General features: G+C 41.4%; 1 protein-coding gene across 1 annotated transcript in view; it reads left to right on the top strand.

Annotated features, from left to right (window-relative positions):
- The window catches only part of MOV10L1 (Mov10 like RISC complex RNA helicase 1), a 38,548-nt gene extending 12,800 nt beyond the window's left edge, over positions 1–25,748 (top strand). Inside the window, exons 6-27 of the mRNA XM_033162859.1 lie at positions 103–243; positions 745–896; positions 1,012–1,189; positions 2,317–2,511; positions 4,403–4,517; positions 5,070–5,247; positions 5,771–5,841; positions 7,174–7,265; positions 7,545–7,603; positions 8,010–8,119; positions 9,478–9,568; positions 10,092–10,270; positions 11,751–11,897; positions 12,519–12,640; positions 13,470–13,569; positions 14,973–15,137; positions 17,151–17,324; positions 19,579–19,728; positions 20,864–20,971; positions 22,770–22,907; positions 24,510–24,601; positions 25,518–25,748. Of these exons, the coding sequence (XP_033018750.1) occupies positions 103–243; positions 745–896; positions 1,012–1,189; positions 2,317–2,511; positions 4,403–4,517; positions 5,070–5,247; positions 5,771–5,841; positions 7,174–7,265; positions 7,545–7,603; positions 8,010–8,119; positions 9,478–9,568; positions 10,092–10,270; positions 11,751–11,897; positions 12,519–12,640; positions 13,470–13,569; positions 14,973–15,137; positions 17,151–17,324; positions 19,579–19,728; positions 20,864–20,971; positions 22,770–22,907; positions 24,510–24,601; positions 25,518–25,527 (2,767 nt within the window). The 3' untranslated portion in view covers positions 25,528–25,748. The remainder of the gene's footprint in view (positions 1–102; positions 244–744; positions 897–1,011; positions 1,190–2,316; positions 2,512–4,402; positions 4,518–5,069; positions 5,248–5,770; positions 5,842–7,173; positions 7,266–7,544; positions 7,604–8,009; positions 8,120–9,477; positions 9,569–10,091; positions 10,271–11,750; positions 11,898–12,518; positions 12,641–13,469; positions 13,570–14,972; positions 15,138–17,150; positions 17,325–19,578; positions 19,729–20,863; positions 20,972–22,769; positions 22,908–24,509; positions 24,602–25,517) is intronic.
- Positions 25,749–26,913: the final 1,165 nt, after the last annotated feature.

The raw sequence follows: 26,913 nt of genomic DNA, 5'->3' as shown, positions 1-26,913 counted from the left end.
GTTAGCTTTAGACACATGGTTGAAATTAATCAGATTGGGCTTTGTTACATAATTGTATATGCATACTTTTGCAGCATGGTTTCTGATTTTGAAATCTTACAGGTCATCTCTAACCAATGCAACCAATTTGGATGAATCATATGAAAAACTAATGAAAGACAAAGAAGGCCTAGAGGTATCAAAAATGATAAACTTTGGAACACTAAAATTAGGAATGAATAAAAGCATCGAAGTATGGATAGAGTAAGTTGTAACTTCTTCTTCCCTAGATTTTTCCTTTTAAAAGCATTTATTCTGCTGAAACCATGATGCATTTTTTCCCTCATAGTTACCTTTGCATTTGGGCTTTTAGAGTCCATTCAGCCAGGAGTTTGGAAGTGGGAGGGTCAGTAAAACTGGTAACATTCCTTTTGTAAATAGCTGCTTCATTAGATGCATGAAGCTTTTATGTGAAAAACTAATTTTACTGCAACTGAAAGGCCTTTTTCCATTTGCATAAGGGCAGTATTGGATGCAACCCCTTGTGCCTTGGGACACAGACATGTTTGTCAGAGCATCTGCTTGCTACTGTCAAATTACAGTTTCAGCAGGGTAGGCGTGTGTATCATCTTGCTGCCCTGGGCCCCCACGGAGGAAGGTGTGGAATGTAAATCTAACAATTATAATAATAAAAAATGGTAATGTAATGAATTTCTATTGACATATAAACAGTAAGGTTTACATGTGTGTTTGCCCCCTTTTTAGGAATAAAGGGAAAGCAGCACATTCTTTAATTAGCTGCAAATTAGGTGGCTGGGATAAAGAGAAGCAATTTTGTCTTCAAGTGCCAGGAACATGTCAGAAGAGTTCTACAGCACCCCTAGCATCAACTGTTGTCTGTAAAGGGACTCCATCAGGTAAATACAAGAAAAAAGTCAGACATACATGCCTAATTCCTCTTTTGTCTATAAAGAAGCCTCTGCATGTTATATTCTGTGCAATTAGAATAGTGTAATTTATTTACTTCCATAGAAGTTCAGCCTGTGGATCAAAACAATATTGGAGACTATGACAACTCTGCTAGCAGACAACCTGAGGAACGAGAAAAAGAGCAAAAAGAAACTGGAGAAGAAAAAACACCTGAACCCATCAAGGGTTTCTCTCTGCCTTCTGGGAAAAAGATTTCTATAGTAGTTACATGCACTGCAAAGTAAGTATGTGTTCTTTATCTTGCTGTTTTAAAATGTTACAAAACAACAGTAAATTATGGGCTTTGGCATTGGTGGCCAGAAAGCTAACTGATAGTCAGAAGGAATTGCAGTCCAGTGTGCAGTTTTAGTAATGCAAATCCCTAGGTATGACTCAGCTTTGGTGTAGCTAAATACCTGCTTTTGACTTCAGAAGATCTGGTTGTCTTAAGAACAGATAATATATTCAACATTTATGCTTTCATATTCCTCCCCCTCACCAGAAGTTTGGCTAGCAGCAGTGAAGGTTGCCTGCAGTGTGGAAAGGAATTGCCTAATTAGCAGTTGATCTCATCAGGGAAGTAGCTGTCGCCCAAGAGGGAATTCTAGCTCTCTGGACTATGCACCAATTATTCAGAACAACATTTGAATCAGTCCTAGCTTATATGCAAGGGAATCTGTCTTTGCATGAAATGTTTTACTGTTCAACCAGTTTGATCCATTAAGGTGATGTTTGAAAGAATTTGTAATCAAAGGTTCTGATTTAAAGTAGCCAGAGACATTGGGCATGGCTCTCTGAATTCATAGGTTATGGCAAAGCAAAGAGGGTGATGAGTATAGGAACTCAATGAGAATAAGAGCAAAATAGGCTGGAAAAATGATCAGAGGAGTAGCAGATAATAAAAGATATTAAGTTGCGCTTGTGGCTTGCAATAGGGACAGGTATCCTCCAGGACAGCTGTTATTTGCGTTTTCTTATACACTCGGCTAAGTTCATTGAGAGAGAAAGAGAGAGTGCTTTCTGTTTCAGTCACTGGAACCTGTTTCACTGTCATGTCTGATGATGACTAGCCCTAATTTTGCACCTTCCAGGTACAACAGTTTGCAATCAAGAATGAAAAGTTGACTGTCTCATTCTCAGCTTTGCCCCATACATCTCTGTACACACCATTTTCATCTTTCACTCCTGTGTTCACCTTCCAACCCCAAGGTCTGCTGTCCACCAAAGAAGCAGAAAACTGCTCAGATACTCTTCGTTTGGTTCTCTTGTTTGCATGTGTGGCACAGAGTAAAAGACAACTTTTCCATAGGCTTTGTCTCATTTAGGTTTTTTTAATGAAAGTTTTGCCTTGCTTTTGTGCCTTTAAAGGAACCCTGGTCGCTGCAAAGACCTCTTGTTGCTCTGCTTTTCTGACTGTGTTATCGGTCGCTACGTTGAAGCAACTATAGAAACAGAAGAGGAGTTGTTAATAGCTGCCACCCAGCCTTTTTCCCAACGAAAACGTCAAATCACCTCGGACTCTCATAACGACAGGGCAACAATAATTTTACCAGAATTGAAAAGGTACTGCCAAGTACACCATGATAATCTGCTTTAAACAAGCCTTTAGATTTTTTAAATTGAATAATAATAATAATTGGGTGGGGTTATTGTTGTATAATAATTCTGTAATTTAAAGTTGTACTGGCAGCCATGTGAACTACAGTATGACATTAATGGGGCAAACTGAGCACGCCAGCAGAGCAAGGGAGACTTTTCCATGTTCCCTACATTGTCGTCATCACTGCTGCCTCATGCATGTATTCACAACACCAAGGCAAGCGGGCAGCCCTCAGACACACAGACACATGGGCAGGTGGTCCAGCTGAGTGAGCTGGCTAGCAGGAACCATAGAATTGTAGAGCTGGAAAGGACCCTGAGGGTCATCTAGTCCAACCCCTTGCAATGCAGGGATCTTTTTGCCCAAAGTGGGCCTCGAACCCACGACTCTGAGATTAAGATCCTCATGCTCTACTGACTGAGCCATTCCAATGGTTAACTAGATACTCAGGAAAGCCTTCACACACTCCCCATCATTTTCTCCACCCCTTAGTCCACTGCAGTCAAAAGGAAGCATACATTTCAGAATACACACTTTCTTCTTTTAGCAGCATAGGGCAAAGGGGGAAAAGACACTCTCTTCCTTTCCCACTGTGAGTGGCAGCAATGGGGTTCTTGGAATTGGGTTGAGCTGGAGGAGGAGGGGGGCTGTAGGGGATGGGGGTTGAAGCAAGTGTGAAGGGGTTAATGGGGGTTGGCAAGCAGCACGTGCAGAGGTAGCATCCTGAAGTATATACATAAAATCTTAAAGTCTCGTTGACTTCATTACTTGAGAGATCCCTGTTCCTTGTGGCCATTAGCTTAGCTTGGCAAACAGAAAATTGAGGCTGGAGCTTGTAGTAGAGGAGATAATGTCCTTTACTTTTGTGGGCCAGTTCATTTACGGTTTTCAAGATAAAACCAGCACCTTGAAATGTGGCTGGGAGTGGACAGCAACAAATCTTCAATCTCCATAAAAAGAAATTTTAATGACAGACAATTGATTAGATAAATACAATGGGATTTTTAATATTCCTGTGACCTAATCTTTATTCTAAAATACAATAAAAGGATGCTACTTAGGGTGTTTGTTCTAGCTGTCCATTTCTTCAGGAAACTACATCTGTCAGTTTTATCCATTTTAGCACTCTTGAGTTCTTTAATCTTCCATCCTTCCCGATGGGAAGAGAAGCAGTTTCTCAATCAACTGTTGTTCCCACTTAAGTTGAATTTTAGAAAAGAACAACCAGACATGTTGCAAATCCATATAAACAACACTGGACATGATACAGATCTGTATTAGCAACAGATTTCCCAATATTTAAATGTATTTGCTCTGACATATTATGTTCAATCTTCGAAGGGCCATGTGCCTTCCAGAGCAAATGATGGTGGTTGGAATATGAAGGGGAAGTCACATTGGGCTAGTGGAAGTCCTTGTGGTAATGGGATGACCAAGGTAGCTCTTTAACATGGATGTTGCATGTTTACTGATAAGGTCTACGGCAAGCATAGGCAACCTTCGGCTCTCCAGATGTTTTGGACTACAATTCCCATCATCCCTGACCACTGGTCCTGTTAGCTAGGGATCATGGGAGTTGTAGTCCAAAACATCTGGAGAGCCGAAGGTTGCCTATGCCTGGTCTACGGGAACCAACTAATCTAAAATGTTTGAAATTTAAAATCTAGCAGTTCAGCTGGCTCATCAGTGTACATTTTGTCAAGTCAGTCTCTAGTCCCTATGCATTTTGTGGCTGATACAAGTTTTCTTAATTTGCTAAATGAAATCCTATCCTAACTGACCAACTTTTAATATGTAAGAATTGATTTTGTATCCTGACGGTAAACTGCTGTTTATTAACTTCTGATACCTTAGAATCTCAAGGAGACAACTACCAAGTTTCCTCCCCCAGTACCCTATTCCAGATAGATTAAGGAGTTGTGTGGAAAAGAAAATGGACATACTGATTTTTCAACCAAGTCTTGGAGAGGTAGGATGAAATTGCAGTAGCATAGATAACACATATAGCTCAGAGGCAGCTGAAGGGTGGGCTATAATTGCCTATAAATACGTGTTTTCATTATGTTCTTAGTTTCTCCAAACTTTATTCATTTCAGTGGAGGAGTTTTTGGGAAGAGGCATGTTTGTTGCTATTGTTAAACAATATTGAGCCAGAAATCCCTGCAAATCACCCAGAGATATAACAGTAGATCAGATCGACTTTCTGCCCACCCCAGCATTAAATGACCAGCTTGCCCCCATTTGGTGGACAGTGTGCCCAGTCAGTACTTGGCTGTTGGACTGCCTTGGATTCTCTATAAATACTGCCTTGACTTCCATGATGAATGGGAGGGAATATAGATGTGCTAAATAAAGAGACTTTGGCAAGTGCTTGCAGATGAATTGATGTGTGTTGTGCCTTCCTGAAAAGCAGTGTTTTCTTACATTGAGTTCACATCTCCACAGCCCTCCATTGGTATTTGAGGGCTCTCGTGGTTCTGTAATATATAAATGATGTGATATAAAGCTTCTTTCTTTTCAGGCCCTGAGTCTAGCTAATTATAAAGCAAACTTTTCTGCTCTGTTGTGGCTGGAGGAAATCTATGAAGAGATGGAAATCAAAGAATTATCTATGTGTGGAGTCACCTTGGAAAAGAATGGAAATTTGTTGGTACTTCGGGTGCCAGGAGTTATAGAGGGCCGCCCTTCTTTATGCAGAGGTGTGGAATTTTCTGTTGTCTTAAACACAGTGTTAATATTGCTCTGTCAGCAGACCACTGATCTGAACAGCATTAAGTGGTCCTGCCAATACCTTTTGGCAGGGCTCAGACCTAGTAAAGTACTTGTGTTTTTTATATCTTTTATAACCAGAAACCTACAGAGAATATACATATAAACATAAACTCTTTTTAATTTTAAAGTGCATCTCCTTTCATCAGAGATCTCAGATATGTATCGCCTGTTTTCATTTATTTTCCAATATTTCAGAAAAATACAGAAACAGCAGAATAAGTAGGGTATATAAAGCTCCACAGCAGTGTCCTTAAAGTCCTGACAAATACTGTAGCTGGGTTTTAAAATCACAAATCCTAATAATCTTTCATAAAGGTGTTATTTCACAATAGCACTATGCTGATCATTCTCAGCAATAGATCTTTTCTTTCAGTCTCCTATGTACAGGATAGCCACCTAATTGCTATAATTTGTACAGGACAAAAAAATGATTTATATCTTCTAATTCAGGTGACAGAGTAATATTGAAGACCCAAGATTATTCAGAGCCCATAGTCCACTACGTTGCATTTGTCTCTGAGGTAAGCTCCCCATATCTTTTGCTTTATTTGGCTTTTGTCCTGTTGTTTTTTTTAACAGCGATGCCCTATCCATGTTTACTAAGAAGTAAGTGGGACCTACCCCCAGGTAAGCATTTATAGCATGACAGCCTAAGATTTTGAAAGGAAACAAAAGTGCAAGAGATACTTTGTTACTGGTATTCCTTGGAATTATTTTATATCTACGTTAGATATGTTCAGTGCTTCAAATCTCTGAATTTCAACAGGTAATTGCAATTTCTGTTAAAATATTTTTCTTAGAAGCTTAAAAGTTACTGTTGGCATAGAACACCCTCCCATCAGATGTCAAGGAAATGAGTAACTATATAACCTTTAGAAGACATCTGGAGGTAGCCCTGTATATGGAAGCTTTTAATGTTACTATGTTTTTATATATATGTTGGAAGCTATCCAGAGTGGCTGAGGCGACCCAGTCAGATGGAGGATGGATGGTGGCTAACAGATTCAGGTTGAATCCTGACACGACAGAAGTACTGTTTTGGGGGGACAGGAGGCGAGCAGGTGTGGAGGACTCCCTAGTCCTGAATGGGGTAACTGTGCCCCTGAAGGACCAGGTGCACAGCCTAGGAGTCATTTTGGACTCACAGCTGTCCATGGAGGCGCAGGTCAGTTCTGTGTCCAGGGCAGCTGTTTATCAGCTCCATCTGGTACGCAGGCTGAGACCCTACCTGCCCGCAGACTGTCTCGCCAGAGTGGTGTATGCTCTAGTTATCTCTTGCTTGGACTACTGCAATGCACTCTATGTGGGGCTACCTTTGAAGGTGACCCGCAAACTACAACTAATCCAGAATGCGGCAGCTAGACTGGTGACTGGGAGCGGCTGCCGAGACCACATAACACCGGTCTTGAAAGACCTACATTGGCTCCCAGTACATTTCCAAGCACAATTCAAAGTGTTGGTGCTGACCTTTAAAGCCCTAAACGGCCTCGGTTCAGTATACCTGAAAGAGCGTCTCCACCCCCATCGTTCTGCCCGGACACTGAGGTCCAGTGCCGAGGGCCTTCTGGCAGTTCCCTCGCTGCGAGAAGCCAAGTTACAGGGAACCAGGCAGAGGGCCTTCTCGGTAGTGGCACCCGCCCTGTGGAACGCCCTCCCATCAGATGTCAAAGAGAAAAACAACTACCAGACATCTGAAGGCAGCCCTGTTTAGGGAAGCTTTTAATGTTTAATAGACTATTGTATTTTAATATTCTGTTGGAAGCCGGCCAGAGTGGCTTGGGAAACCCAGCCAGATGGGCAGGGTATACATAATAAACTATTATTATCATTATTATTATTATTTATTAATACAGATTCATGATGAAGAGGTTACTCTGAAGCTTAACCCAGAGTTCGAACAGGTATATAATTCTGAACCTATGGATGTGGAATTTACTGTTAGCAGGTATGCTTTTTCTTAAAATTTTATTTCAATTTATTTCAATTTATTATGAAGCAAAAGGGCACATATTCTTCACACAACTCGGGAAATGCTGAATAATACATTTCAGTCACAGTTTTCATAGGTGTTAATGCGCATTTACTTAACAGAACTAGCTAGCTTATGAAACTAGTATTTTCTTTGTGTAAATATCACTGTAGCCCTAAAGTATATTAGGTATGTCAGGTATATTGATTATGCATAATATTGTGGTCTCTTACTAGTAATCTGATTTGTTCACAGGACCACCACCCGAAGATGCCATTTTGCAGTAGAACAAGCCATACATTTAGGAGATAAAGGTGGGATATTTGTGTCATCTCACATATCATCAGTTTTCCTACATTACCATACACCACTACTGATGTGTCTCGGGGCAGTTTTTTAGTGTAGAACTGGAGTTGAGGTTTGAAGTTGCAAGTTTTTGTGTCCACGGGGAAATAATTAATGCACTTTGGAGAGAGTGTTACTGTTTGAATTTTTGCTGACTTTGTAACTTTGACCCCCCCGCCCCCATGGGCTACTTCAGCTGAAAAAGGGTTAGGCTGAGGGAAGACACTATTGAAATTCTGATCCTTAAAAGACTGCAAGAATAAATACAGTTGACATCTTCTACTGTCAGTTTCTATTAAGCAGTTCAGTGGATCAAATTCTTATTCAGAATTATACACCATTCCTGTTTCTCTCTCCTTCCTGTTCTTTCCCAAGTTTTATTTCCAGATCGTGTCACTGTGCAATCTCCACAAGTTGTCAAGCAGTGGCGTGATTCAGAATGTCTTTCCGATGCACAAAAGCAAAACATCACAGAAGAAGATGAGGTATGCCTTTGTCATCCATTTATTATCAGCTTTACAATAAGCTATTTACTACCAAATGGTGTGGCGGTCTGTAAAGTTAAGATAGTCCATTTATAAGAGAACCTAATTTTGTTCCTTTGCCACTTAACAGTCTACTTGCCAACATTTTGTACTTGGATATTAACATCAGAATGTCATTTGGGATGTTCAATACAATAGTTTGTTTTCTGTCTTGAAAATGCAAACCGAAGAGCTGAAATTAATGACTCGTACATGTTGTTCTCCATAGCAATTTCACATCTTCACAATCTACGGTATGTCCTCTGCCCTTTGTATTGCCTCTGTTATAGTTTTCCCTATAGATGAGTACTAAAGAGAGGACCTGCCAAAGGAAACTGATGCAGATTCCTCTTACGCTAGAGCAGCCATAGGGGAACCTCCAGCCCCCAGGCCAGTAGTATTAGTGTGCAGTTCCAATTGCTCCTCTGCAAGCAGGGGTTGCACTCCACACTTCTTAAATTTTGGTGCAAGTGCCACTGGGATCTGCTCCCAAGTGGAACCAATTCCTGTCACAAGGGGGGGGGGTGAATTTAAATTAAGCCCCACCCACCTATCACAGTGGGGGTGGCAGGGACCTCAGGGTCCAGCCTACCAAGCAGATCCTTTTCCCTACCCCTTCATTCCAGCGAGCTTTTTTGCATTGTTGCATCCAAGTACACCAAACACTCTTCTGTAAACATTGCTCAGACTGGGGTTGGCAGAGTTGGTGTGCTATACTCCTAAATCCCTGGTGGGGAAAATATTCAAAACAGAGAAACCTGGAGTTTGGCTTTATGTTTCCATAGCTCTTTTGAATAGCTGCATGAGTAAGCTGGGTAGCAGCATGCACTTTCTGGCCTCTACAGCTCACTGATCTCTCTGGGGAATTTCTGTTAAATCTTTATTGGCTTTTTCAGGCCCTGTTTTTCTCTTTAAACTTTGCTTACCAGAATGGAAAAGGCCCAGAGTGGCTGTATCTGAAGGTTAAGCATGGACATATTTCCCCTCTTCCAAATTAAGCAACTAATCTCTCTCTTCCTCCCAATGAATTTAGTTAAGTCAGGGACAGCATGAGGAGAAAAGTACCGGTACATTGTTTTCTCTCTTCACATTTTAAGAACGCTTTTCCAAACGTTTTTCAAATGTTTTTCCGAGCAGTGTTGTATATGCAAACGGTTTGAAGTCTCTCTGGAATGTTCTCATGAATAAGCTGTGCCTGAAATTATTAAGTCATGACTTGCATAGCAATTATCAAATCTAAAATTTGAACAGATGCTACTATTTTTTAAAAAAATACTGTATATTTAAATACTGTTGGTCTTCTCTTTTGCTACTTGCAGGATAAGAGGGTACAAAATGGCAATGAAAGAAGGATGCCAAAAGACGAGGCAGCTGTCATTTCTGACGTGGTGACAATTGCCACACAAACAAGTTAGTATAAGCTTAATGCATGGAGAGCCAGTGTGGTGTAGTGGTTAAGAGCAGTGGACTCGTATTCTGGTGAATCAGGTTTGCGTCCCTGCTCCTCCACATGCAGCTGCTGGGTGACCTTGAGCTAGTCACACTTCTTTGAAGTCTCTCATCCCCACTCACCTCACAGAGTGTTTGTTGTGGGGGAGGAAGGGAAAGGAGATTGTTAGCTGCTTCGAGACTCCTTAGGGTAGCGATAAAGTGGGATATCAAATCGAAACTCTTCTTCTTCTTCTTCTTCTTCTTCTTCTTCTTCTTCTTCTTCTTCTTCTTTATTTCTGCTTAATATAAAGTGGTTTGGTGGACCTGCTGTCTTTTACTGTATATTAGGGTAAATTTTCTATATTTGGCTGGTATTTTTAGATATATTTGTTTTTTTTAAGAATATTGTAAATAATAGAAAAAACTTTTAAATACTGACTTTTAAAAATTATTTGCAAGCCAGAGAAAAACACTTTTTTAATATACACAATTTTGAATGTAGTAAATGGAACTTCAATATCCAGTAGAAGAAACTGTGACTTCTTCAATCCCATGCTGAATGAGCATCAGAAACTAGCAGTGAAAAGGATTCTTAGTGGTGAATGTCGTCCAACTCCTTACATTCTTTTTGGACCACCAGGAACTGGTAAAACTGTCACAGTGATTGAAGCAATTTTGCAGGTAACAGCAACAATATATTTGGGTTTCAACACTGCTACTTTTAAGAATTTTAACTTTGTCAACTACAGTCGTACCTCATGTTATGAACGCTGCATGTTGTGTTTGTCATGGGTTACGAATGCGCCGAACCCAGAAGTACCGGAATGGGTTATTTCTGGGTTTGGCAGTTCCCGCATGCGCAGACGCGCAAAATGATGTCATGCGCAGAAGCGCCGAATCCACATGCACAGACGCGGCGCTTCAGGATGAGGACCTTTCAGGTTACGAACAGGGATCCGGAACGGATCCCGTTCGTAACCAGAGGTACCACTGTACAGTTGTAACTTGGAAGTTGAATGGGATCCGTTTGACTTCCAAAATGTTCAGTGCGGCTTCTTATTGGTTGCAGGAAGCTCCTGCAGCCAATCTGAATCCCCGTCAGACGTTCGGCTTCCAAAAATAGTTCACAAACCAGAACAGTCACTTCCGGGTTTGCGGCGTTTAGGGGCCAAAATGTTTGAGAACTAAGCTGTTCGAAAACCAAGGTACGACTGTATTTGTGTAACAATGAATTAGCTTGAGGTGCATTCCCATTGCTTGAGAAGGTAGAAAGAGAAAACCAAGGCATTGTCTGCAATAGAGTTCTACCACAAGTAATTTCTGATTTGTGGATAGCATGACTTGCCCTGTCTACACTGTAATCATCTGGGCGTGAGACTCAGCACAGTGATGTTGCTCTGATGTATTGAAGGGGTGCAACTTCATGTGTTTTAGAATGGAAACTTTTATGGTGGATCAATATAAAAAGGGAAAACCCTAATTGGATGCGTAGCCAGTATTCTCACGCCATGGTAACCCATAGTTAATTATTTGCTTTGGATGTAGAGATTGCTTGTGCTTTGTGGAATTTGCTACCAAGGAGTGTGGTGGAGTCTCCTTCTTTGGAGGTCTTTAAGCAGAGGCTTGACAGCCATCTGTCAGGAATGCTTTGATGGTGTTTCCTGCTTGGCAGGGGGTTGGACTGGATGGCCCTTGTGGTCTCTTCCAACTCTATGATTCTATGCATGTCCCCTAGCACAAGTGTGAACAGTAAGCTACAAAGCAAACCACAATTCCCAGGGTGGACACAATGCAACACTAAGCCAAAGATCATGCTTTGTTGCTCATACCCGGTACTAAGGGAGGAACGAAGCAGGCACCATATATGCATTCACAGTGAACTGTTAACTGTGGTTTACCATGACTTGTAAATGCAGCTGTAATTAGTGGATAATGGAGGTATTTTGAAGGCAGCATTATTCCTATCTTAGTCTCTCTTCAAGAAGACTTCATAATAACAGATGGATTTTGGAACCTGAGTGAATAGGGGGAAATCACTATTACAAATGTTGGTCTTTGTTTATTAAATGGCAGATGACTTATGAATAAATAAAAAATAGCCAAAAAAAATCTGTTCAGTATTTTTAACAATTTGTGATTTTTTTAAAAATTAAAATTTTAGATACATTACTCCTTACCAGACAGCCGAATACTGGTCTGCGCACCATCAAACAGTGCATCAGATCTAGTTTGTTCACGACTTCATGACAGCAACTTGTTAACGCCAGGAGTTATGGTCAGAGTTAACGCTTCCAGCAGAAATGAAGAGGTAAATTTTATTTAAAAGCTTGGTGTGCCCTGTGGGACTTCATTGTATCTTAATTGCATTATGAGGTAAATCATGCACTTAAAAGCTCAGTATTGGCTATATACAATAAGTTTGTTTAGTATGAATTCATTGCTGTTTTTCTCCCTTTATTTGTACTGAGCAATGCTTAGGAACATAGAAAGCTGCCTTATATGGAGTCAAGACATTTGGTCCCATGTAGTTCAGAATTGTTGACTCACAGTCAGTAAAACTTCACAGAAACAAAAACAAGTTATTGGCATATTTTCCCCCAGTCTTTAAAATTATACTTTGGTTTTGGCATACGGTAAGTCCGCAACTTACACAGGGGTTACCTTCCAGGGATTGTGCCTGAAGCCAAAATTGCACATAGTCAAAACCCATTGAGTGCAACTGCCGGTAGGATTGCCAAAGTCATTTTTCACAGAACCTTGCCCCCTTTTAAAGATTTTTTTGCCACTCACATAAAGGTGAATGCTCACAAGTTAAATGTACGTAAGTTGCAGGCTTACTGTACTGCCTTCTGTGTACATGAGCTATACGCTGTACATTTACCCTGTGATAAAAATACTTAATGCCCAATTGCTGGTTTTGTGTTGATAGACTCTCAGTGATGTGATAAAGTGTTACAGCAAAGATGGAGAAGACATTTGGAAAGCATCTCGATTCAGGATCATTGTAGTGACATGCAGCAGTGCAGGAATGTTCTACCAAATAGGAATAAGGTATTGCAAATGCATGTTTTTGTGAAACATTCAGAACAAGACAATAATGTAAAGATGCCCCAAGGTAGTCACATGGACCAAGAAAAATGAGGAAATTGAAAAACAATCCATCATTCTGTGGTCTTTATTCATAATACAGTGGTGCCTCGCTAGACGAAAATAATTCGTTCTGCGAGTGTCTTTGTCTAGCGATTTTTTCGTCTAGCGAAGCACCAAGGCAGAAAGCAGTTTTCGCGACGAAAAAAAGAAATTCGTCTTGCGAGGCAGCCCCATTGACTTTTTCGTCTTGCGGGGCAGCCTTCCGCTAGCAAATGCCTTTCGTCTAGCGAGTTTTTCGTCTAGCGAGGCATTCGTCTAGTGGGGCACCACTGTATGTTTCACAGTATAATCTGAGTCATTGAATATTTTAACATGTCGTTTTAACTATCAAAAAATTTCATGAAACTCACTGAGTGATCTTGTCACCCACTGCTTCTCCTGGCAAAAGTTTTCCCATCTCTTCTTCATGAATGTGAAAGCACATGAGCTCCACAGATTGTAAAGGAGCAAAAGAAGGGATTGCACAAGCCTCAAGTGTTCCACGGTTCGTTCACATATCAGCATGTTAGGTGATATGTATGTTCACTTTATTGTAACGTATGTGAAGCAACCCCAAGGCAGTCTGTTTAAACTTGTACAAATTGATAATCAAAGGCTTTAACTGGATTGAAACACTATTCATTCACAAGTATTTTATTTCTGGTTTTTTAAATAATTGCTTTAGTACCAGCACAGGATGGCAGAACATGCAACAAGCCGGCAATTTCAACTTTTGTTCTATTAACTCTAGGCTTGGACACTTTACACATGCATTTGTGGATGAAGCAGGCCAGGCCAGTGAACCAGAATGCCTCATTCCACTGGGGCTGATTTCAGAAGTCAGTGGGCAGGTGTGTACGTTTCTACAACCTTGCTTGGGTTGAGCCTCTTTCCTTTGAGAGTTGTGAAATAAAGTTTCTAGAAAGAAGAAAATACTAAATTTTTTAAAGATCTTGTCATATGCTGCTGGTGCATATGATGTTTAGGATGTGCTTATACAAAAGCACTCGCTGCATGCAACTACAGTGGTACCTCGGGTTACAGACACTTCAGGTTACAGACTCCGCTAACCCAGAAATAGTATCTCGGGTTAAGAACTTTGCTTCAGGGCGAGAACAGAAATCGCACGGCAATTAATTCAGATTTAGGGAGAAACAAATTACCCATAAACTCAGTTATTCCACTAAGAGCCTGAAAGACTGCCCAGTGCTTCCCAGACCCATATGCTCAATAATGGAGATTCATAATTGGCAGTGGAAAAAAACCCTCCCTCTAGTAGCCACCCATCTAATTTCAGAATATGTGAGTACCCAAGAGAATGGCTTCAGACAAAGATCTTAACTGCTCAGCAGGTTAATTTGAAGAAGGGTGGTACTTCAGTTACTTGGGACTCATGCCATTTAGGGCTTTAAAGGTGAAAACAAGCACTGGAGTGTAGAAACAAAGTACTGTCCCACTAGCCAGTGAAGCAATTTTAATACTGGTATGGTGTGCTCAGAGAGTTCATTCCCACTTAATAGTCCAGCTGTCGTGTTTTAGACCAGCTGTAGTTTCCAAATGTGCCATACTGTATATGCAGTGCATTGCAGTAAATCAGTCTAGCTGTGCCTTTCGAATCCAGTCTAGCTGTGCCTTTCAAGCTGGCCCATTTAGCTCTCACCAACCAGAGCTGATAGAAGCCAGTGCAAGCTTTTGCTGCCCACCTGAGCATCTAGCAGCAGTGCTGGACCACACAGTACTCCCCACCCCTCTCCAACTGTGAATGCTGGCCTTAAGAGAGGAGTAGGGATCTAGAGCAGACTAGAGCTTCTTTTTTAAAAATCTGTATTTAGCCTCACTTTGTTAGCCTTCCTACAGCCCATTACTGACTCCATGTATCTGTTTGAGGCATCAACAGGTACCGTATATTCTGGCGTATAAGACTACTTTTTAATCCAGGAAAATCTTCTCAAAGGTCGGGGGTCGTCTTATACGCCGGGTGGAGAATCTGCAGTCGAGTATACCTCAAACTCTATATTTTAACTGGAAAAGTTGGGGGTCGTCTTATACGCCCAGTCGTCTTATACGGCGGAATATACGGTACTCCTTGGACAGATGTAAAAGCAGAGTGAGCTGGAAGCCACCTGCATGTTGATGGCACACTACTCCAAGATCCCCTGAACATGTTTTGTAAACATATTGCATGAAAATGTTACATTAAAACTTGATTTTAAGTTTCCCTTTTTAAAATAATAATAAACAGTTGTATTTACAGATAGTCCTTTCAGGTGATCCAATGCAGCTAGGTCCAGTAATAAAATCCAGGCTTGCTTCAGTTTATGGATTGCACATTTCCCTGCTGGAGAGACTGATGAGTCGATCTCTATATCAGAGAGATGAGGAGGCTTTTGGTGCTACTGAATCATACAATCCTCTGTTGGTAAGTTAATTGGGGAATGATGTTAACTCCCCAGTCTTTGAAGTTATTCAGTACAGCAACCAGTGGTTTTGCTGATACCAAAAGAATACAAAACAAGTGTTATGAATACCAGATAAAACTTGCCACCCCCATAATACTTGCTTGTATTTATAGAGGACAGAGCGGGGTGATGGTGGCTGCAGGTGTATAGAAACTAGCACAATGCACAAAGATAAAATTCATATTTCTTGTCCCTGCCACTTTTGCCTCTGGCCCCGCCCACCACTAGCAAATGTCCCCAGAAGGTTGCCCAGATGAAACGCAGCCTTCAACCTGAAGCTAGACTGGTAACTGGGAGTGGCCGTCAGGACCACATAATACCGGTCCTGACAGATCTACATTGGCTCCCAGTACATTTCCAAGCACAATTCAAAGTGTTGGTGCTGACCTTTAAAGCCCTAAAACGACCTCAGTTCTGTATACCTGAAGGAGTGTCTCCACCCCCATTGTTCAGCCCGGACACAGATCCAGCGCCGAGGGCCTTCTGGTGGTTCCCTCATTGTGAGAAGTGAGGTTACAGGGAACCAGACAGAGGGCCTTCTCGGTAGTGGTGCCCACCCTGTGGAACACCCTTCCACCAGATGTCAAGGAAATAAGCAGCTATCCTCTATTTTTAAAAGACATCTGAAGGCAGCCCTGTTTAGGGAAGTTTTTAATATTTAATGCTGTATTGTTTTAACACTTGATTGGGAGCTGCCCAGAGTTGCTGGGGAAACTCAGCTAGATGGTCGGGGTACAAATAAATTATTATTATTATTATTATTATGAAACTAGGGGCATGGGTGCCACTGTGGTCTAAACCACTGAGCCTTTGTGGCTTGCCGATCAGAAGGCCAGAAGTTTGAATCCATGCAATGGGGCAAGCTCCCATTGCTCTGTCCCAGCTTCTGCCAACCTAGCAGTTCGAAAGCAGTGCGAGTAGATAAATATTTACCACTGTGGTGGGAAAGTAAACAGCATTTCTGTATGCTCTGGCACTCGTCACAGTGCTCTATTGTGCCAGAATCAATCAATCAATAACAATTTATTCGACCGTCAGTCAGAACACAATCATCCATACAAATTTTAAAACCTGAGACAACTCAGAGGGGTTTACACTAGAACATACACTAAAAGTAAATTATACATAAAAACCCATATCGATACCATCGATTTTGACCTTACGCTGTTTAAGGGCCAAAAAAAGAAATTTGGCCACCTCAAAAGTTGTGGTGCCAGTAAAATTATTCAGCAAAAACGAAACCTGACATTCTCCATCTACCAGGCTAAGGTGACCTAAGAGTGGAGCTATCAGTTTCTGTCTAAGGGCAACATAAAATGGGCAGGTTAGGAGAATGTGTTCGGTTGATTCAACCTTTCCCGAGGCACAGGGACAGACCCTCAGAGCATATGGGACTCCCTTATATCTTCCCAACAAGACCTCTGTTTCCAGGACGTTTAACCTTGCTGCTGTGAGGAGTCTGCGATATTCCACATATTGGATTTCCACCAGGTAAGGGGCTGGTGAATTCTGGAATATCTGCTCCCCCCATAACATCCCTGGTTTCACACAAGCAATGTCCTCTTGTCTTGCAATGTCCCTCAGTCTTTGAGAGATCACAGCTTTGGCATGAGAGAATGTCATGGACTCCAGAAAGAGCTGTGACAGTCCGCAAGTCTGCTATTGTGCCAGAAGCGGTTTAGTCGCATGACAGAAAGCTGTCTGGACAAACACCGGCTCCCTCGGCCTGAAGCAAGATGAGCACCGCACCCCATAGTCGCCTTTGACTGGACATAACCGTCCAGGGGTCGTTTACCTGGTCCTTACCTTACATCTAAACTACAGACATATTTGCAGTGAAGTCCATCAGGAAGCCACTTCCAGAAGTGACATTCTTTGAAACGTGGCAAAACTGGCCCCATGTACCAATAAGCGTTTGCTTCAGATAATAATGTACAGCTCCCTGTTCTGGATTTTACTTTCTTTGCTTGCAGATTACAAAGCTTGTGAAGAATTACAGGTCACATGCTGCACTGCTCACATTGCCATCTAGACTCTTTTACCATAAGGAGTTGGAAGTGTGTGCTGATCCTGCCGTGACAAACTCTTTGTTGGGATGGAAGAAGCTGCCAAGAAAAGGTTTTCCCCTGATTTTTCATGGAATGAGAGTACGTAAAATATGTTTATATCCAAAGAACTGGGCAAAGACTACCTATGTGCGGATCTGAGGTGGTCAAAAGTGTATAAATTGCTATTTGCGCAGGATCATGTAGACACACTTTTGATGCTGTGTGAATTGAATAATGCAGGAAACATACAGGTGAAACTCGAAAAATTAGAATATTGTGGAAAAGTCCATTTATGTAAGCAATTGTTTTCATTAGCTACTGGAGTTTAATATATGAAATAGACTCATGACATGCAAAGCAAGACATGTCAAGCCTTTGTTTGTTATAATTGCGATGATTATGGCGTACAGCTGATGAAAACCCCAAAGTTGAAATTGTTAATTTGGGGTTCTCATCAGCTGTACGCCATAATCATCACAATTATAACAAATAAAGGCTTGACATATCTCGCTTTGCATGTCATGAGTCTATCTCATATATTAGTTTCACCTTTTAAGTTGAATTACTGAAATAAATGAACCTTTCCACGATATTCTAATTTTTTCGAGTTTCACCTGTATATTAGGTTTGCTTATTGGTGCAAGGGAAGGATAAAGGGTGCTTGGTGAGTGGTAGGGCACTTGCTTTACATGCAGAAGGTCCCAGGTTCAATCTCTAGGCATGGCTTGGAGAGACCCTTGCCTAAAACTCTGGAGATCCACTGCCAGCCAGAATCTGCAATACTGGGCTAGATTGGACCACTGGTCTGACTTGGAATAAGGCAGTTTCCTATGAGGGTATTTGGAATGTGCTCGTCGAGTTTCAGAAAAACATCAGTGAGCATTTTGACAATTTCCGGACGTTAGTTTAAATTGGCAACCACAGCATCATTCATCCTTGGTTTCTAGGTGTCTTGCAAGCATTAAGAAAGCCAGCTATAGAAATGGGCCAATGAGCCCTTTGTGGTCTCCTGCCTTCTTTCAAGAAGCCTAAAACTTACCAAACTGACAGTGGTGTCATTCAGAGGGTGCCCTCTTTTTTGTTCATTGCTAATGCAATTTATATAGTAAAATCAGCTGCCTACTTATCACAATTAAAGGTACATAGTCATAGGAGGGCCTTTACACCTGCAATGTGTACTGCCCTTTCATCTGCACTTCTGGATGGGTGCTACAGAAAAAATCCCCTTTGTCAAAAGTCTCTTCCCTTTAACGACTGAGGGATAGAGACCATACATAGACCATGTTCTTTTACATTGCCAGTATTATCAAGATGTCCATACAAAATTATTGCCTCATTGCTTAGAAGAATGCCCATAAGTTCTAGTTTGGAATTGTTCATTCTACTCATAGAAGGCTGAAAGCAAGAGATTACAGCATTAATTGCAAAAAAAATTGTGTAACTAAAATGTGTGTTACAACCAGTCTAGCCGCAATGAAAAAGAAAAATACCTTTAAAGAGAGATTGGCAAAACTTAGGGTCTAGGCATGGGCATAGCTGGGGAGGGAAGCTGCCCCCCTAAATCAAGTAAATACAAATACTTAACTAAAAGTAGAAATTGTAGAAAGATTTTGACAGATTTTTCAGTTTAAAAAAAATGATTCCAATTTCATTGAAATACATGACTGTCAGGGAACTGCCACCTGGCCCGCTGAGGGGAACAGAGGGTCCGTTAGCATACGGACGCCAATTGAGCAGCAACACCTCTTTCAGCGGGGAAAGCCACCACACCTCCAGTGGGGATGAGAGGGAAGGAACCAGCCTGGCAGGTAGAGGGCTTAGGGATGCCACTGAGAGCCCCAGCGCATCATCTAGCCAGGTGCGACAAACAGGGAGCCTGGCGGAGAAAGGGCTTGGGGATGTTGCTGAGACCCTGCGCTCGCCTCGCCCGGCTGGCTGGCCAGGAGGGAGGCACGCCATTTCCGTCGCCCCAGTTGCGCAGAGGGATGAAACGCAAGGAGGGTAGGAGGAGACTTGGGGTGCCGAAGTTCTTATGCTGGGGGAAAAGCCAGAAGGCGCCACTCGCGGATTCTGCCAGAGACTGAGACAGACATGCATTTTGTAGCTCTGCACTGTAAATAGTTTGCACAATGAATCTGCAAAAGACTGTTTGGGCTCCTGCTCCGTTACTCATGAGGAACCTTACAATGATTTTTTCTGGTAAATGCTTTATTTGTTTGGTGATAACCACATTAAAGGTACTTTTATTATCAAAATGGTTATCATGAGAATAAAACAGGCTATCAGATTTTTCAGGAAAATAAATATAAAGTGCATTATTGACTGTTTTCTTTTCCTGCCTCCCAATTGCCAGGGCACTGAAACACGTGAAGGCTACAATCCTTCTTGGTTCAACCCTACAGAAGCAGTCCAAGTAATGTTTTATTGTTGCCTTGTTGCTAAAAGCATCTACCATACAGTGTCACAGAAAGATATTGGAGTGATTACGCCTTATCAGAAGCAGGTATGGCTTCATGCTATGGATTTCCTATTGTGCCAGTGCTATTCTTTGTTTTTTGTCTGTTCTTTGTTTTCTTTTTGTATTGAATGTTATTGGTACATGTTTTTGTTGATACCTGGAGTGGTATTGTAAGCTTACCCTGAGAGGTTTTAAAAGCCATGTTGTGGGATGGCAATCACAACTATTAAAAAACTGTTAGAAGGTACTTCTCAATCTTAACAACAACAGTTATTGTTATTTATAACGCACCTGGCTGGGGACATAAGTCTACTAAGATTGCTGAAGTTGTTAGAATATTTTCCCCAGACAATAAAGTGTATGTTAGAGATGGGCAAATCTTGTCAATTTTGGTTTCTTATTTTTCTAGTATGTATTTAAGTTCAACATTTCCTCATCAAACTGTGATTTGCCCATCCAACAAAAAGTCCCCATGAGAATTCATCAGAATTTTAGAGCTCGTTTTGACTAATATACACATTTTTGTCTCACATGCTGATTTTTGTAAGCAATTTGCCCTCCTGTAGTGCACTTGCACGTTATTTTTTCTAATAAATGTATTTTTAGGCACACTTCCCCTAAGGTGCATGTTTCTGTACCCACTATAGAGTTGGAGAACTGCATGTTTTGAAGGATTGCAGTGTTTGGTTCACATATTATTTGAGAAACTGAAAATTGGATAAATCTACATCACAATGTGAGCTAACTTTTGCCACTTCCCAAATGCATCTTCTTCCACCAGTAGGATCATTTCCTGGATCTCAGTCTCCTCCATGAACATAAAGAAGACATTTCATTTGCAGAAGCCTTGTTAAGATCCAAGCCAATATGTATATCCTTTACTACATCACATTTAGCTTATAATTTTGAAAGATGCAAGAGTGGATTTAAGTGATGGTGGATCGTAATCTAAAGTTAGTAAAGCATTACATAGGGAACAGGTTATTTTCACATAAAGCCACCTAAATTTACAGTTTTCCCTTACATTATGTGTTTAGCTCCAGGGAGGTAAACCATTTTTGGTCCGTGGTCCATATTCAGAGTTGGATTTCAGGAACTGAATTTTTTGCTCATCTGTTTAATGCCAGCTGTGTTGAATGCCATAACCAAAATGTAATTTGTCATACTGTCTATACTTTAGGTAGAAAAAATCAGAACCCTCTTGCGCAGTGTGGATTTAACAGACATCAAAGTGGGCTCTGTAGAGGAGTTTCAAGGGCAAGAATTCCTAGTGATCATCCTATCAACAGTATGTAGTGAGATGCTATTTGTGTGTCTGAAGCACCCAAGTGTTGGTCACATTCTCAAGAGCTGCGAGTGGAAGCAACAGAACAATGCGAAAATAGGTGGCATTACTCTTAATGATCAGCAGAGAGTTTAGATAGGCATGTTCAGACAATGTAGTCCTCTGCAGGTTTGCTCAGAAATAAGTCCCACTTGTTCAGTGACGCGTATTCCCAGGACACTTACTCCCAGGAAAGTGTGCAGCCGGTCAGAGCTGGAGAGTGGTGAATCCACAGTCTAAAGCATTGGCAACTCACACTGGCCAGGGCAGAACTTGTGGTTGGGAGGACAGGATTGTGCTCTGTTATATTTTTTAAAACGGCAGCCATGTTATTGTAACAGATCTCCTGCTAACTCCAGTTAAACGTAGCAGATCCCACCGCTAACTGCCTCAGTTAAACTTGTAGCGAACCTACTACATAGAACAACAATTAATTAAATTTCTAAATTACCACAGGTTATCTTTTGGAATTATTGTGTGAGGGAAAATTTAGTGACTTGTGGAGTCTTAGGCAGAAATTGAACAAATTAGAAAGGTTTTCTTTACGAAACAAAGTTGGTAAAACAAGGATGGGTCTGGAATTGTGTTCTTTCAGGAAACAGTTAACTTATTAATTACACTAAGATGTCACAGGCATTAAAGTAGTAAATGCACAACTTTTCTTAAACACCAGTTGCCAAAAATCAGGATTTACACTTCCAGTAGATGTTCAGTTTTCTAGAAGAGATGGTAAAATGCTTAACTCAGTTTCTGTTATTTCACTCTCACTCCTTTACTTAGTTATGACAGGTGTTAGAGTAAAATACTTTTAACACAACACAGCTTTCTTCACAGCTTAATATTTTGGTTCACGAGCAAAGGGCACTTTTTGTCAGTTACCCAACCTCTTAACAATCCTACTCCTGCCTGAGGCATTTCTAAATAGTGTAACAGACCCTGGGGGTCACTACACCCCTTTTAACTGGTTTTGGGAGTCTTTTCCTTCTAGAAGATCTCTCTCTGCTCCTGGCTAGAATGAGACCCAGGTAATCTGTATTCCCACAGCTTCTGCTTCTCCTGACTCACACTCAGCCCTCCAGTTAACTCCTGTCTGTATACCTTCCCCACTCAACCTGGTCTTCCTATCTAAGCTGCGAGGCTCTTTCCTCTTGCTATGGATAGTCTCCTCAATGTGGATGTTCCACTCAGATCAGAACCAGTTCTTCCTCAGTCAAATCCTCTCCCAATCCCTATCTCCCATCTCAAATCGAGCCCTCTCTCTGCCCCTATCTAATTCTCTCCCTCTGAAAATGCTCCTTTTATTCTCCCTCCCAAAGTTCTGCTCTACCCCATTTGGCTAGCTGTCTTGGTAGCCAAACAGAGAGAGGCTCCAGCACTCTGTTGGGATTTCTGAGGGACTGTATCACCCGACTCTGGCCTGGCTCTGCTGTCCGTCACACACGCTGTTATCATAGGCCCCTTGCATCCTACAGGTAGATCCTCTGCAGTAGTTGTGGAATGAGCATTATGGACTTTTGAACTTCTAGCTGGGAGCTGCTGCAACTGCTCCAGCCAATCACAGCAGTCTCAGATGTTGCACAGCTAATGCAGTGTGGTGGTACAGCATGTCTTAGGGTTGCCTCCTAACACAAGACGACATAGTTGGACCTTGCATAGAGGAGTATGTGTGTGTATCAGTGAGTGTATATATGGACGCACACACAAACATATACACTTCTGTAGAATTACCTTTGCAGGATTTAATGTTTCTGCTTTCTTCCAGGTTCGGTCAAACGAAACTTCATTTGCTGACGAAAAACAACTCTTAGGTTTCCTTACTAATTCAAAGCGCTTTAATGTTGCAATTACCAGACCCAAGGCATTGCTCATTATAGTGGGGAATCCTCATGTGCTTGTCAGAGTAAGGCTTGCTTGCTTACTATCTGCCAATGCAAAATGTTGAATTCATGCTTGCTTCAGTTAAAACTGAAATCCAGCCAGATGGGCGGGGTACAAATAATAAATATTATTATTATTATTATTTCAGAGAGGAATGGCAGGTTGCCTGTGGCTCTCTGTAGTATAAATACCATAAAAGTTATATGCAAGGGCTTTTCATTCAGAATACATTCACACCTGCTCAAGTATTCTAGCTTTACTACTTCAGGCAATAGTAACCCATGAGAAAGTGGAAAAGGTCATAATGATATTGAATATGTGGTGAATTCAGCCATGGCTATGTTGAAGATGGGACAGCCTGGGATGCAACAATAATTTCTTGACTGCAGCCAAAAGAACCCAGATTTTTCAGTAGAAATGTAACACAATCATTTGATTTGATTTTGATTTAATATTTCTATTCCGCATTTCCAACAACAAATGTTGAGCTCAAAGCAGTTCACAATGACCACAAAAGCATTGAAACGACAACATTACAATCGCTGTACTATCAAACACAATAACATTTAAATAAAGCAAACAGCAACAAATTCATCAATTCAGTAAAGTCATAGTAATTCAAAATATCAGAAAATATCAAAAACCGTTCATCAAAATGATTAATATGATTCAATAAAGCATTAGCTTAAGAAGAAAGGATATTTCCATTGTGGCATAGATATTAATGATGAGTGGTTTTCATTCTTGGCTTATTTCATATTTGTAACTTTTGTAGTAAGTTGCAAGCTTAAAGCTACAACAATGGAAACATAAATTAAAACAACAGTTAAAATATAAATATGGCTAAATCACATAAGCTAAGAAACCCCACACATAATAAACTCTTCAAACACCTCACTTTAATAGCTGTTTGTATAGGGTCGTGGTCTAAACCACTGAGCCTCTTGGGCTTGCCGATCAGAAGGATGGCGGTTCGAATCCCTGCAATGGGGTGAGCTCCCGTTGCTCAGTCCCAGCTCCTGCCTACCTAGGAGTTCGAAAGCATACCAAAAAGTGCAAGTAAATAAATAGGTACCACTCTAGCGGGAAGGTAAATGGCATTTCCGTGCGCTACTCTGGTTCCGCCAGAAGTGGCTTAGTCATGCTGGCCACATGACCTGGAAAAACTGTCTGCAGACAAACGCCAACTCTCTTGGCCTGTAAAGCGAGATGAGTGCCGCAACCCCAGAGTTGTCTGTGACTGGACTTTGTCAGGGGTCCCTTTACCTTTTTTAAGTAACATGCTCATTAAAAATAGACAGCCGAAAGAAACAGATCCATCCCTTCTTGCCAACCCTGCTCACTTGTCTGCATGAAATTCCTGGTAGTCTGCTAGCAAGCAAGTTTAAATACAAGGCTGTATTAGAATATGCTTGCTGCAGTCCAGCTCATACAATAGCATCCTATGTTTCCTAACAACAGTTTTATGTGAAAGTCAGCTACTGAGAATGTTCTAAGGATATTCTTTAGGCATGCTGTTTTCAAATACTGTAAAATTATAAATTGGTTGCAGGATTACTTTTGTTAAAATTCATATTCATAAATTTTGCAGTTGTTAACAATCTTTTTATTATTATTTGGTCAGGATGCCTGCTTTAGTGCTCTATTGGAATACAGTTTGACAAATGGAGCTTATGTTGGCTGTGACTTACCACGAGAACTACAAAATCTAAATGAGTAAGTGTATTTTCAGCACTTGTGAAGGGAGGGAGGGAGGGATAAATCAGCAGTGGCTCTTTATCCCAAAATCTGCTTTTAACGATATAATGATAAATCTGCCACTGGTGTTAGTATATCTGAAAAAGCATGTGATAAAAATGCATGTTGTGTATAGGAAATACGGAGTTTAAATGTTCAGCTCACGGCCTTAAACTATAGAACTGTAGCATCTTAACAGAAAAGGAAAAACAATAACTAACTGCTTTTTTCCAGGAATAGATTAGTTTAGAGCAGTGAGACGTGTGAAAGTACTCTCTTTTAAAGGTGTGAGGAACAACTTCTTTAGAATTTGGTGTGGATTTCAACATACAGTATTTGGGTATCACATGTAGATACTGTGACATGTGATGAACACGTATGTGTACTTAATATTTTATGCCAGTTTAACTTCATAGAACTGTGATTCCCAGTTTTTTGTAGGAATAGGAAATGACTACTAAACTAAGGGTGGTATTCAACTAAGGTTTACTTAGAGTGGACCCACTGAAATTAACAAACATGACAAAGCTAGGTCCCTTAATTTTAGTAGATTGATTCTGAGTAAAAGTTAGCTGAATACCACCATTCTGTGTATGCAATTTAAATACAAGGTAAACGGCGTTTCCATGCGCTGCTCTGGTTCGCCAGAAGTGGCTTAGTCATGCTGGCCACATAACCCGGAAGCTGTACGCCAGCTCCCTCAGCCAATAAAGTGAGATGAGGTCCGCAACCCCAAAGTCATCCGCGACTGGACCTAACGGTCAGGGGTACCTTTACCTTTATGTTGTCTTTGGTTGTTGAAACGATTCCCAGTGCTCTTGATCTGGTTGTTCAACTAAAAGTGTTATCAAAAACAGTGCTATTTCATTACCTGTCTTGCTTGGTTAATCCACAGGTCTGAGTAATTAAAAAGATTTGCTGCACTACCGGCTAAATATTCCTGATCTGCCGCAAGTTTGGTTAAATAGAAAGCCAGCACTTCCCTGACAGGTTAAGAACTTTGTATCGAAAACACTTAAAACAGATGTATCTGAAAATAGGATACTTGTAAAATGTTTATTTCAAAGTTGCTGTACTTTTATGCTGTTAAATATCACTAATTTGAATAAAGCTTTCTGCATGTTGTCTTTCCCCCTTTTCTTCCTAATGTGTCAACAAACGAAATTGATTTGTAAAAATGTTACATGGAAAAGATACGAGAGAGACATTGCACATACCTTGGTAAATCAAGAAAATATTTAATAATAATAAAAAGCAATGATAGTAAGATACTGCGTTCACCGTTTAAAGGTGTAGTGTCAACTTTATGATGCAGTTTAAGCTGCACCCCATCCTTCTGCAAATATTGGTCAGTGGCGTAGGAAGGTGGGGGCGTTGAGAGCGGCACGCCCCCTGTTCCAGCTTGGAGGGGAGGTGACACTTGGCGCCACCCCTCGCGACTCCCAAGCCGCCGCCCGGCACCACTTCCGTGCGGCGGCTGCTCGCATGACAACTCTGCTTGCGTGCTGCAGCCTTACGAGTTGCCGCACGGACGGGGTGCCGTTCGCAACCGGCATCTGGGACGGACTGCGCAAGTGTGGAATCCTGCACGGACTGCACATGTACGCACTTGCACAGTCCGTCCCAGATGCTGGGCGTGAGCAACCGGCGCTTAGACTGACTGAGGCAGCCTGTCCGTGCGGCTGCTTGCGCCCGGCAGCCCAGATGGACTGCGCTCTGTAGCGCGCATGCGTCGTGATGTCATGGCACGCGCGCACTACAGAGCGTACGCCACTGATATTGGTAGCATATTTCTCTCTCTGCCCTAAAGGCACAAGTTCCTCCCTAATCTACTACCCCTCCTTGCTTTCTGTTTCCTCCTTCCTTTAGGAAGCAGAATGGCAAGCAACTCCCCAACAGATTCCCTACATGTGATTAATAAGCTTACCTCTCAGTGGGGTCCTGCCTCTTATCCTGAGAATTAATGGAGCCCCCACCGCCTTTTCGGTGGAATTTGATTTCCCCTGGGGATCTTAAAAGCCCAATCAGCAAAACCACCTACCTCCTTTGTCCACTAGGTTTTATTGCCTTGGTTCTGGCAGCATTTGTGCAATGCTTGAATATGTTTTGCCTTTTTAAGTAGAGATGCTTAAATGTTTTGACAGCTTCTAACAGTACAGTACTAGTATCCAGTATTGCCTAAAATAAATGGGAGGGGGGAAGAGGTTAATTTATTCATTGTCATTCTGACAGTGCTACAGCAGCTTTCTATATAAAATATAACAATGGTGGCTTACAAGCAATAAAACAAT

The sequence above is a fragment of the Lacerta agilis genome, chromosome 10, assembly GCF_009819535.1.
Source record: "Lacerta agilis isolate rLacAgi1 chromosome 10, rLacAgi1.pri, whole genome shotgun sequence".
NCBI classification, from domain to species: Eukaryota; Metazoa; Chordata; class Lepidosauria; order Squamata; family Lacertidae; genus Lacerta; species Lacerta agilis.
This window is presented reverse-complemented; position numbering and strand designations above follow the sequence as displayed.